General features: G+C 44.8%; 1 protein-coding gene across 1 annotated transcript in view; it reads right to left on the bottom strand.

The window, feature by feature from the left end:
• Window positions 1-13,187, bottom strand: part of SLC20A2 (solute carrier family 20 member 2) — a gene marked incomplete at its 5' end in the record, with an annotated part of 37,129 nt that overhangs the window by 21,780 nt on the left and 2,162 nt on the right. The window contains 4 exons of the mRNA XM_088469370.1: window positions 5,009-5,206; window positions 6,404-6,523; window positions 8,177-8,273; window positions 12,315-12,400. Of these exons, the coding sequence (XP_088325496.1) occupies window positions 5,009-5,206; window positions 6,404-6,523; window positions 8,177-8,273; window positions 12,315-12,400 (501 nt within the window). The remainder of the gene's footprint in view (window positions 1-5,008; window positions 5,207-6,403; window positions 6,524-8,176; window positions 8,274-12,314; window positions 12,401-13,187) is intronic.

Raw genomic sequence — 13,187 nt, 5'->3', positions numbered from 1 at the left:
GAGAGCCGCCCGACTGCGAGTTCCTCCTTGCCTGTTTATGTAGGCCACGGTGGTAGCGTTGTCCGACTGGACCTGCACCGGGCGACCCTGGAGAAACCGCTGTGCCTGCTGGAGAGCATTGAAGACCGCACGGAGTTCCAAGATATTTATTGGAAGCTCCGCTTCTGTCGGCGTCCACCTGCCCTGGAACAAGTGTGGACCCGAAACTGCTCCCCAGCCCCGAAGACTGGCGTCCGTTGTCAACAGGACCCAATGTGGAACCCAGAACGGACGTCCCTTGTTGAGGTGGGTCGTCTGTAACCACCACGTAAGGGACAGGCGAACCTCCTGGGTGAGCACAATCGTCTGGGACTTCAGAGACTGAGTCAGCCCGTTCCACTTGGACAGGATCAGGTGCTGCAGAGGTCTGGAGTGAAACTGGGCGTATTCCACCATGTCGAACACCGACACCATGGAGCCCAGTAACCTCATCGCCGAGTGTAAGGACACCCGGCGGCTGTGCAGACAACTGCGCACCCTTGACTGTAAAGCAGAGATCTTGTCCTCCGTCACGAAGATCCTTTGCTGTCCCGAGTCCAATAAGGCTCCAAGATGCAGAATCCTCCGAAACGGGATTAGAGTGGACTTCTGCCAGTTGATTAGCCAGCCGTGCCGTTGCAGCAGTGCAATGGTCAGGTCCAAGTGGCGTAACAGGAGCTCTGGAGATCCTGCCACCAATAACAGGTCGTCCAAATACGGCAACATGCGGACTCCCTGCAGCCGCAGAGAAGCCGCCATGACCGCCATCACCTTGGTGAAAACACGTGGTGCTGTTGCCAGGCCAAAAGGTAACGCCCGAAACTGGAAGTGGTCGCTGCTGATTGCAAACCTGAGGAACTGTTGATGGCGCCAAAGAATAGGGACATGCAGGTAAGCGTCCTGTATGTCCAATGACACCAAGTAGTCCCCAGGTTCCAGCGCCAGAATGATGGACCGTAGGGTCTCCATCCGAAACTTCGGGACCCGCAAAGACTTGTTGAGTGCTTTGAGGTTGAGAATCGGACGATATGACCCATTGGGTTTCTGTACCAAAAATAGATTTGAATAGAAACCCTGGCCCCTCTGGGAGAATGGAACCGCCACTATAACTCCAGCCTGGAGCATAGTGTGCAATACCTTCCGCAGCTCCGTAGCCTTGTTCCGGTCTGATGGGAGACCCGTGGTGAAGAAGCGAGCCGGGGGTCTGTGCCGGAAGGAGAGGGCGTATCCGTGGGAAACCACCTCCAGAACCCAAGTGTCTGTCGTAGTGGTCGACCAACACTGGGCGAACTGTAGCAGGCGGCCTCCCACCCTGGGATCCCCCAAAGGGAGGCCCGGACCGTCAGGCCGCAGGCTTGTCATCTGGCTTGGGGGCCGGACGTCTGGTACTCCATGCCTGCTTCCGGGGCTTGACCGATTTCTTAGGGCCAGCCTGTCGAGGAAACGACTGTGGTTTGGGCCTGCCCTGGGCCCTAGATGACCGAAAGGACGATGGTCCCGAACCAGAAGGAGCAGCGGCCGACGGGAGACAGGCAGATTTGGCTGCCGCCAGCGTGGCCACAATCTTATCCAGATCCGGACCGAAGAGAACTTCTCCGGTAAACGGCAACGCTTCCAGACCTTTCTTGGAATCTGCGTCCGCCTTCCAGGATCGCAGCCACAAGGTGCGACGAGCAGCTACCGCTGCTGAAGAAATTCTAGACACCAGAGTACTAATGTCTAGAGCCGCCTCGTTGATGTAGGTGGCCGAATCACGGAGATTGCCAATCAACTCCGCCTGATCGGCCGGACAGTCGGATTCAAAAGAAGCCTCTAATGAATCCGCCCAGCGCTCCATCGCTCTGGCAACCCAGCAAATGGCCATAGCCGGCCGTGCTGCCCCCCCTGCAAGGGAATAAGCGGACTTCAGGCAGATTTCTACCTTGCGGTCCGTAGCATCCTTAAGGGAGGACATGGATGGCATCGGCAATGTGGCACTACGGACAAGACGGGTCACGTGAGAATCCACCTGTGGAGGGGATTCCCACTTCGCAAAATAATTATCCGCGAACGGATAAGCCACCGCCAGGCGTCTCTGCGGCTGGTATCTTTTGCCAGGTTGTTTCCACGCCTCCTCTAAATGGTCCACCAACTGACCCGAAAGAGGAAAGACTGTGGCATCGCCCTTCACATCTTTGAAAAAGGCATACTTAGATTTAGCCGCTGGGGGAACTTCGTCCTCAATCACCAAGGCTGTGCGGACCGCCCGAATAAGTCCAGGAATATATACTTTGGACTTAGCATCAGCGTCCTTAGTATGGAGAGGTTCCTGATCGTAAGGATCTAGAATCTCCCCATCATCAGACGTCCCTTCGTCATCCTCATAAGGAGCGGACAGAGACGCCACCGGCCTTTTATGAGACCGCATCACAGACTCCCCTTGCAACACATCCGACAAGTGCTGTACAGAACTCGTCAGGGAGTTAACCCACGCTGGCTCCTGAGAACCCGGGAGCGGGGAAATAGGGAGACTGTGGGGTACCACCAATTGTCGTGGGAACCCCTGCATGGGTGACGACACCACAGACTGCTGGGACAAACCCATCGGAGTAAACGCGGGCTGCGGAGCTAACTGGCCCACTAAAGCTGTTAACGCCTGAGCGAAACAAGCCCAGGGCGGCTCCTGTACCGGTGCTGTAACCGTAATAGGCCGCGCCATGGACAAACACTGCCGGCAAAGGCCCTCCGCGCTACCCTCCCCCTCCGCTAACGGTACTTTGCACGTGGTACACTGTAGCCGGAGGGGAAAATCACTTTCAGACATGATGGCACCACGTATGTGACCTCTCTCACCAATTAAGTATTAAATAGGCGAGAGACCACCCTGCAGCACCGCACCGCAAGGGCTTTAGCAGAAAGAACAGGGACAGTAATAAAGCTGACAGTTTAGAGAAGAAAAGATTACAGGTAGCAGCGCTAGCACAGTCACATACAATGCAGAAAAATAACAATTCCTGCACTAACAGCGCTGATCACTCAACTACACAGACACAGGGCCTGGTAGGACACAGCGCTGCATACACAGACCTGACCACAGCGGAGGAGAGGTATGCGGGGGGACCCAGACCACGATGCTTCCGTCCAGCGCTTCCAGCAGCGTTCACCATGCGTTCTGGAGAAGATGGCCGCCGAGGAGCAGAGAGGAGGCTGGCCTGGGGGAGGAGCGCTGCCACAGGACCAGTCGGCAGCATGCAGAGAGGGCTGTGTGCAGCGGGGGAGGCGCCGGCTGTGAGACAGGGAAGGCGCGCTCCCCTGGCATGCATTTAACCCCTGGGACGCCGCAGCGCTACCGCTCTGCTGCGGTCCGCTGTCCCAGGGGGTAGTGGAAGCGCAGGTTGGTCGCCTGGCTCCACGCTGCAGCCAGTCCCCAGGGAGCCCCCTGCCTGGGGACTTAGGACCATGTGATCAACGGGGACCCACCGCGGGACCCCGCTGCTTACCTCTGTCCCCCTTGAATCCGGCCATGGTCCGGAGCATCTGGGGTCACCGCTAGCTGTGACCCCAGACGCCCACCAGCATCCCCGGATCAGTACCGGCGTTCTGGTACCGGCGGGGTGTAGGGAAGACAGCATGGACGTCATGACTGACTGTCCATGCTGTTCATCCAGTTGTGCAGCCACAGCTGCATGAAGAATAAGCTTCAGGGGCTCTTCTAGCCCCCACTCCAACAGGTGCACCCGACTCCGGCCGGGCACCAAACTAAACTGAGGTGCCTTGGCCCGGGGGCGGGGTATAGGAGGGGGACCTAGTGCATCCTGGGAGGCTGAAAGCTTAACTCTTTGGTGCCCTGCGACTGACGTCACACCTATACCCCAAGGTATCCTGTGGATACCCTATGGACCCTGAAGTAGAAAAAAGGTCTTTACATCACACATGAAAATTTACTGAAAATCATTGGTGTATACAAATGGACTAAATTCTCCGGAAGGGATATGTTTAACATCCCGGAACATGAGATATTGACGGTCAGAATGACGGCGTTGGAAACCCGACACCTGTCAGAATCCCGGCGCCGGTATCCCAACCGCCAGAATCCCATAGGCAAGTAGCGGGGTTAGAGGAAGGGTTAGGTTTAGGCACTAGGGGGGGGCGGAGGAGGTTAGGCACCGAAAAGGGAGGGTTAGGGTAGGGAGTGGGTTAGCATACCAACCGACAGGTGTTGGTAAGCTAACCCTGTCGGGATAACGGCGTCTGTATTTTGACCGCCAGGATCCCGAACACCAGCATCCCGTACCCATCCCCTAAGGAGAATACACAAAAAAAGTTGTACAATGAAAAAAGGCACAGGTTTGGAGGACAAGTGGGTAAAGCACAACAAATGGATTTCAAAAATACATATAAGTCCCGTTATTATAATACTGTACATAAACTATTAACAATGAAGCAATGACTCACTAAGCTCCATTCGTACAGACCAGGCATTTGAACATACTAAAAAAGGTACAGTATGCAGGTAAATTACTTTTTGTATTGAACTACCATTTCCTGTTGACTAATGTAACACACACACTAAAATGAAAGTTATTGCAACAAATTTTGTTTGTTGTATTTATCTCCTTTGATCCCAAGCCTAATGCTTTGGGCTTAATGTTAACGAAACTGAATATATTTATTTTGAAAAACATATAATATGGTTCAATAAAGACATGTAATATAAATACTAAGCAAAGATCTAAAAATAGTCGTAAATCTATTAGTTTTATATGTGAAAAACCGGTTTCTGAAAGAAACATTCTAAACAGAATAGATGCAATGATATATCTTTGCAACCTTAATATATTATGCCATTATATCTGAAGAAATGTATATGGCATACCAACCGAAAACGTTATGGCCCCAATTAGCTTCAGAAAAATGCTACAAAATAAACAGCAGGCATTTTGCTATTTTTTCTTTCCTCTAATACAAGTGCTTTGAAATGCAGTAAAAATAAAATACAAATAGGTCATACCATATGGTATTCTGGTGTTTCCATTCGCTACAGAATCAGTGGCAATAGCAACTTCAGTGGTAGAACTAGTAAGAGGAACAACGCTTTCATCATTTCCCTTTGCACCGGGCAACTCTTTGAAGACGGCAGCCTCTTCATCTTGGATTTTATCAAGGCTCTCTTCCGATATGCGCGACAGCGCCTCTTTCTTTAGTCGACCTGCAAAATCAAGCCATGCAAATCCCTCCATATCAAAGCAATATTTACAAACTCCAGCCACTGATATTAATGGCAATTTTGGCATGATGAATTAGAAAGCCACAGAGATAACGAAAAAGCAAAAATCAAATTAGGAACCAGATTTACCAGCTTGCTGCTAGTTTTGTGGCACCCCTGGCTTGTAGAACTCCTTTTCCTGACATTTTGCTATCAAATTTTCTGTGTCCCTTATACACAGTGCTGATGTTACATATGACTCATGTGAGCTAACTATTTTTCCCACTGATAGCCCCAGCATAGCCATTATGAAGCATGGAGGTCTATATTGTTTTATAGCTACCTGTAAGTCAAAGCTTAGAAACTGAAAGGGTGGGCAGAAATCTAAACAACCATAATCTTGTATCACATATAAAGAGCTACATTTTCTATATTTTGGTCATGTGCTACTTTAAAATAAGTTATATTACAGTCCAAGATTCTATATATTGTAATAAGGTTGGTTATACAGATCACAAATTGCATGGTGAATTTATCCTGGCCTTTGGAATGACTAACTATACAGCAACATAGTAATGCTGGGTACACACAGGATGACTTGTCCACGATATGAACGATAACGATATCGTTTATCATTAGATTGTTCATATCGTTGACTTTTTTGCACTGAACGACCAACGATTCGCGTGGAGATATGGACGATAACGATATCTGAGGTTGACCGTACAGGCTGGCCAACATCGTTCATGATCATTGATGAAATCATCCAAAGATATTGCTCAATTTTAAAATAGGAAAGATCGTTCAACGATATCTATGATCGAGCAAGTCGTCCCGTGAGTTCGCAGCTTAAGTCAATGACTTAATAGACTACCTCACCCCAGGATATATACTTCCACAAAATAATAATAATAAACATTTAATGTGGGATATTACAAATATTTTACCCATTCATATATAAATATTTGAAGTTTGGTTATTACTGAAGGGGAAATGCCGTTTCCCCAGTCAAAGAGGCTGTATTTGTCATATCTGGTTTAATGAAGATAAAGAACGGCATACTCCGGCAGAGAAAAATGGGTTAAGACCCACCTTAATATTAGAAACACTTAAAAAATAAAGAATTCCTGGGCTGGGCAGTTCTGTACAGAAACAATATTATTCCTACTTTTCATAAGAACATGATCAAGAAAAACATACTTGCTATTTTCCTTCTCATCCAGGGGCATACAAAAAACCACACTAGTAAAGCAAATAGCAACGCAATGCCTATTGACAACAGAGCTGTGGCCCACACTGGAAAGGTCTGCATTCCGAGTACTGGGAAGAGAAAAGATACAAAATAAACATGAAATGATCCGGTTCAATATAATAATGTCTGTGAGATGTACATATTCCTGAACACACATTAGGATTGCTCAGTTATGTATCATTCAGGTCTGAAAGTTACGTTCGCATATAGAAACAAAAGTTACAGTCCATTCCATTTATAAATTCATACATAGCGGATGTAGGATCTGTATCTGTCCACCAATCTTTCTGGGAATTGGAGTAAATAAACAATCTTGTAACAACAACAATACAGATTAGTTAAGCAACATAAAAGTACTATGTGCCCTAATTTAGTTCATCATATGCACAGGTAAAATGGATAAAATCTGGGGGTGTTTCAGAGATACATCTTTAACAGGTTTTCAATAGACTTTTAGGGGTCAATGTAATAGCCTGCAGACATCGGTGAGTTCTGTGCAAGACTGCCTGATGTTTTAAAGTAGCAGTCATTGAACAGGCAAAATCAACCTGGTTTTGTTTTTTTAATGACTGCTACTTTAGAACATCAGGCAGTCTAGCACGGTACTCACCGATACCTGCAGTCAGCAGGCTATTACATTTACCCCTAGATGTGTTGCGCTTTTAACACTACAACCTATTGTGATGTTAGCACAGATTTAAATGTGCTTAAAATTTAGAATGGTGGGAAGGAGCCCACACAAATCCATTTATTCTATTTTTATTTGTTTTTCAGGCCTAGCCCCCCCGACACCCTTCCACACACTCACAAATACTCCCTTACATAGAATAACAGATTCAAGTGGTTTATTTGATGACTTTACAATCCTCTAGATTCTTAGATACAATGGCATGATGTGGAATTGAATGCCAATGGGCTGGTACTCCCCTGCATCGTGTGCATGGGTATAAAGGCATATATTCACCCAAATGCAGAGTTTTACACACCTTTGTGGTGCACACGCCTCCAAAAGTACACATCGGCTCATAGTCACCATCATTATCAAGGCATACTTGCTAAAACATATACTTGAGGCAATTAATACAACAGAACACAGGTGTTTTATTAGGCTTGTTCAACTCTGCATAGCCTGCAATTCTGCCGATACACCCCCATGCACATGGCTGTCCTTAATCGTCCAGCCATTTGTCCAGCAATGGCGAGTTTTAAACTGTCAGTTACAAAAACTATTTACACAAGAGATTTCCAACCATATAAAAAACAAACATGTTCCATCTGTGTTTATGAATTTGTACTAGTTTGTAGGATTTCCAGTGCACTACCGAAAACGGCATGGTACTACTAGAAACAATGATTTTTAGTGTCAGTTCCATTAATATGTTTTGCAAACATTAAAAATGCCTGCAAAATGTTTTTTTAGTAGCTAGGTACCCATAATCAGAGCAAACTCAGTGGTGATATAGGTCAGAGACATATAGGACTGATTACAGTCACTTTCCCACCTAAGGGAAGAATTGTCAGAAACAGATAACCAGTCGAAAGAAGAAAAAAAAAAAAAAAGAATCAATTTAGTTTAATAGCTTATTAAGCATTTTTAAAAAAATAAAACAAAATAGTAAAAAATAGACTTATCCTTTATAGCCGATATTACACTGAATACATCAATGACCTTTAGGAGAGATACCATAAACATCTACAGTTAATGTCCAATTTCTACTCACATGGTGCCCCTGTGTATAATATGGAAAACACGTTAATTCCTATTGTAGCAGCATAAAATATTGGGAGTGCCTGTAGTCCATTGGGCACTGGATCCTCCTGAAAATTATAAACATAATTGTATTAATCTAATGTTAAAAGTAATAAACTAATGATAGTCAAAGTATATATCATTAAAGCCAAGTGGAGAAATCCCCTTTACATCCTTCATTCGACAAATGTGCTATTATGGGCTCTGAATTTACGGTAAACACACACAGTCAGTTGGATTCATTACAATGCTTGATATACCAATAAGGTGAACCAAGTAGTTTCAACACTATTTTTGTGTTGCCAGTTTAACTTCATAGTTTACACTCAAATTGTTGGGATGTTTTCATATGTTTGTCAAACACTGTTTTAGTATATGGTTTCATCCCTACTCTAACTGCCCCAAGACTTGGTCTTTAATATCTTTGCAGTTATTGAAACAAAAGCAGTTCAAATACTAATAAACACACTATCCCACATATGCCCTCCCACCTACTGTAACTACTAAGTCAAACAACAGTATAAAGCTTAACACACAAGCTACAACACTAACTGAAAATGTATGATTGGCATAAAACTGAACCACCTACAGCCGCAAAAACAAGAGGTTGGAAATGCATATCAGGGAGTAAATAGCAATTCTTCATTGGAACGCCAACTGCTGAATAGTACATGCCACCATAGGAAAGCACAGCAACGTACTTCACAAAAGCTTACTATTCAGCAGCTGGATCTCAAAACTAGACTAGTGGCCATACTAGACAGATGTGGTATACAGTCTATCTCCTGGCCGGTACGGACATGGATGAGAGCATTTGAAATTAGATCTAAAGAGTAATTTAGTTACTGATCTCTAGATCCTATTGTTGCACTGTGCTACAGCTGCTCAATTAAACGCAGCAGATAAAGTAAAAGTATAGCACAGTCTAAAAACACAGCATTATCATTTGCTATACAGATTAGCTGAAGTATACATTAAATGCACTCTAGCTGGAGAGAGGACGATGGAGGTCATAATACAGAAAGCACCATTAGTATGGCTGTGAACAGTAGAGATGGCTACTAAATGAATGACTCGACACAATGGCTCGAATCGAATGATTCGAGTCACTAAAATTTTGGTTTGTCGAGACATTCACCTCTCTAGCCTCTCTTAGTCAGTGGGAGCAGCTTCCGCTGAGGCCGGGGTGTGTGCGCACTCACACTGCAGAAGTATATGATCAGCAGTGTGGGGGGGCAGAGCTGTCAGCGTCTCAGTCGCGCTGCTACTGCCGGGGCTCAGGGGGTGTGCACTGACTCGGGAGAGTCAGTGCAGAAGTATGATCTGCAGTGCAATCTGATGAATGTAAAAGAGCCGTGTCCAGAGACACTGTCTCAAAATAGTCTGAGCTAAGCTATGTGGCTCAACTCAGTACTGTGAATCGCTCTGCCCATCCCTAGTGAACAGAGGGCCTGATTCAGACCCGCTCGAGAGCGCTGAGCACTCGCAAGTGGGTCGATGGTGCCCAAGTGCGCATGCGCTTGACTGAGACAGTTCCGTCGTGCGCATGTGCGAGACCAGAATAACGACGGCCAGGCCGTCGTTAAGGGTCTCGCACCAAAGGGGGCGTGCTGTCGATGGTGATTGACAGCACGCCCCCTTTGGTGGGCGTGCCGGGGGCGTGGCTGTCCAGACGGAGGCGTTCCCATGAGAACGCCTACCGTCTGGGTCCGGCCCCACTGACATCACTAGTGATGTCAGTGGGAGTGCTTTTGGCTCTGATAGAGCCAAAATCACTCCTGGGCTTGCGGCAGCGAGACCCTACCGCAGGGTCTCGTCGCAAGCCCGATGGTCGCGATGGTCTTGACCATCGCGACCATCATTTTGGCCGCTCGCTATAGCTGTGGGTGGTCACCCACAGCTATGCGAGCGGCCAGGAGGCCACTCCAAAATGTAGGAGGGAAGGCCCTGATTCAGAGCGAGCGCTCTGTCAGAGCATCCGGCTCTGAATCAGGGCCAGTGTCCCGGACATAGCATTTCAACATTAATTTGATTCTATACCAAAAAATTTTACAATAAAAAATTACAATTGAATGCCTTTGATAAAGATTTAGCATTTTAGCTAAACTGCTTAACTGGTTGTTTGTCACTTTGTCTGTGATAAGTTATTAGTGTAATTCACAATTTGTTAATTATCAGAGTTCTATGGATACCTAAAAGAAATTGAATAAACTCTGTACAATTACTTGTTCCAATGCTGTTGCAAGTTTACATCTTGCCATCTAGGTAAGTTGCCTAGAAGTAAACACTGTTTGTTGCCTATCATGCGTTGTACCACTTCCTTGTACTGACTTTCAGCAAACATGACTTTTCTCTTACTAATTTGTCTATGTGATCATAAAAACATATTGTAGAAAACAACACCTTGCCACCAGAGTTTCTAAATCAGAGAGTTATTCATAAAAGATGCATATGATGACTGGCTATATGCAGAATTATTGCAGGAGAGGATCCTTTAGAGCATATGAACAGCTAAATAAAAACAGAACTGCAGAAAATATTGGTGCTAAAGGTATAATATAATAATGTGTTGCAATCTGCCTAAGAAAGCACCAACACCATTCCCTGGACAATAGGGTCCTCAGAGTTGGACACAGTTTGCGTCTATGCGCAAATGTAAAATACACCCAGTAAACAATATGAATTTTGCTACCTATATGTAGTTGCCCACAAGCCTTAGAGCTGACCAGGCATAATAGGAGCAGAGTTAATTTGCAATTAGCAGTTAGACAACATAATTAGGTGAGTCTTAGATGCTTTTGGCTAATCAGACGTGGACATTGCTCATCATCATCAGCTGGCAATATACACCAGAGGTCTCATCTTGGGGCACATTTCACAATTACTAGCAAGAAAAGCACAAGTTATAGAGAAAAGTAGCCCCAACTTGTGTTTATGTCCAACTTTGGAATCAAGCCAATTAGGTGCAAAGGGGGCAAATTGCTGTTAGAACGGCATAAAAATGTCAGCAACAGCATGGCAATTCACCCCCCCTTGCGGCCCGATCTCAAACTAGACTTGCACATTTTTCCTATGGGACTACTAACAGAAATGTGCAAGTCCGGAGGTACCATAAGTGTGTCATACAACCGCACTTACTCGTGGGTGCAAGGAACTTGGATCTAATTGGATCAATCTCTCTGTATGAGGTCCTTCTTGAGAAAGTGGTCCATGCACAGCTCTGGACATCACAACGGTCACTCATTAAGAAAGCACACAACTTCATTATAAATAACTAAATATTCTCATTCAGTCTCCATTAAGTGTATTATTTTTAGAAAACCAGCTGTAAAAACCAACTAGTAAAACATTGTAGCACTGCCACCAACAGCCATTTTTGCCAGTGACATCTAGTTTTCCCAACGCCAAAATCTCTTGACCATGGCTTCAGATCAGTCCACCTGTCCATATTATCTCACATAACCTAGCACTGTAAGAGGAGCCCATGCAAAGGCAACTGCATGCTGCTGGCTATTATAGTCGTAGCCCTGCACAATCTCCCCTTACTATGCAGTACCACACCGTGAATATAAATTTGGAGGAAAAGTGTAACAAGAAAAAAAAAAAGACAGCAAAATATCAGCTATAAAAAGACCTTCGTCCGTGTCTTAAAACGTCAGGTGTTATTTAAATCAACTGATGGGCAGACATTCTGATGACCCTGTACTTGTGGTCAGTCACATTCAATGTGCAAAAAGTTAGCAATCTGATATTACAGGATCTCTCTTAGGATGCACCCTGTGCATGTCCCTGCCAGTACACTATTTCCCACTCTAGTGATCACTCTCATGAATATTTATAGCTGTGCAGAACATGGCTAACTTCATGCTGACATGTAAAATGTGAATACAGGAGTAACTATACACTTATGCACAGTACATCTACAATTTGTGTATGTGGTCTGTTTAAATGTGCGTTTGTGTCCAGGTTACTCCCCAAAATTACAGTAAGCCTAATATATTCAAACTAGATCATTTTTTTTTTTCATTGACCTACTGATTACAGAGCATCAATATTTATACAATTTTACAGCAATTATAAACGTAGTGACATTAAATGATAGGCTTTACCTTGTTCAAGATGAAATACTTAATCGACATAAAGAGAGCACCAGACATCAGACCAGAGAGCAGAGGTGAAATGAACCAAGAGGCAACTGTAATAGAGAAGTAAGAGCAGCGTATTTAGAATTCATGATTTGCGAATGTTCCAACTTGAAGAATAAAACACTGAAACAAAAGAATAGAATAGCCTCTTCATTTAGCAGCGCCATGCAATCACAACCAGCACACTGACTCTGAATAAACATGCGGGGTTACCAGTCATGAATTAAGGCTGTTTTATATAAATCCGTAAACCATGTGAATCTGTGGGGGTGACTCAATTGTTTTGTAAGTACCCAAACGTAATAGGCGCCCATCAGAGCAATTAAATTGTTCCTCTAATAGGGCGCAAGTGCAGCATGTTTGTGCCCAGAAGAACCGGATTTATATAAAGTCCTAGTTTGGGTGCCCAAAGTGCCGACTTATTGCACATTTCTGCTTGCCACCTGAGGAGACTGCAAACCATGGAAATTGCTCCGTTGGGCGCCCATTAGTTAGAGCTAATAAAGAAAACTATTAAATCGCCCCTTATATGCTACTTGTGCAATAATATATGTTACAATACAATATAGGAAAATTTAAAGTCTTAAACATTTTTATACCTATCTTAGATTTCCAGACATCTATATATAAAAAAAAACCTGAATATTTGGGATATTAATGTAATCTTACTCCAAATTTTAATTGTTTAAAAAAAAATAATAATAATAATAATATTAAAGACATAAAAATAAGCATCTTGTTGAATGAACATGACTGTCATGTATATACTTTAAAGTGTCTCTCCTATCGAAGATAAACAAATTAATTTGCCAGCAGTCACTAGAAGACCAGGCACAA

The sequence above is a fragment of the Taudactylus pleione genome, unplaced genomic scaffold (assembly GCF_031769625.1).
Source record: "Taudactylus pleione unplaced genomic scaffold, aTauple2 ptg000091l, whole genome shotgun sequence".
Classification (NCBI taxonomy): Eukaryota; Metazoa; Chordata; class Amphibia; order Anura; family Myobatrachidae; genus Taudactylus; species Taudactylus pleione.
This window is presented reverse-complemented; position numbering and strand designations above follow the sequence as displayed.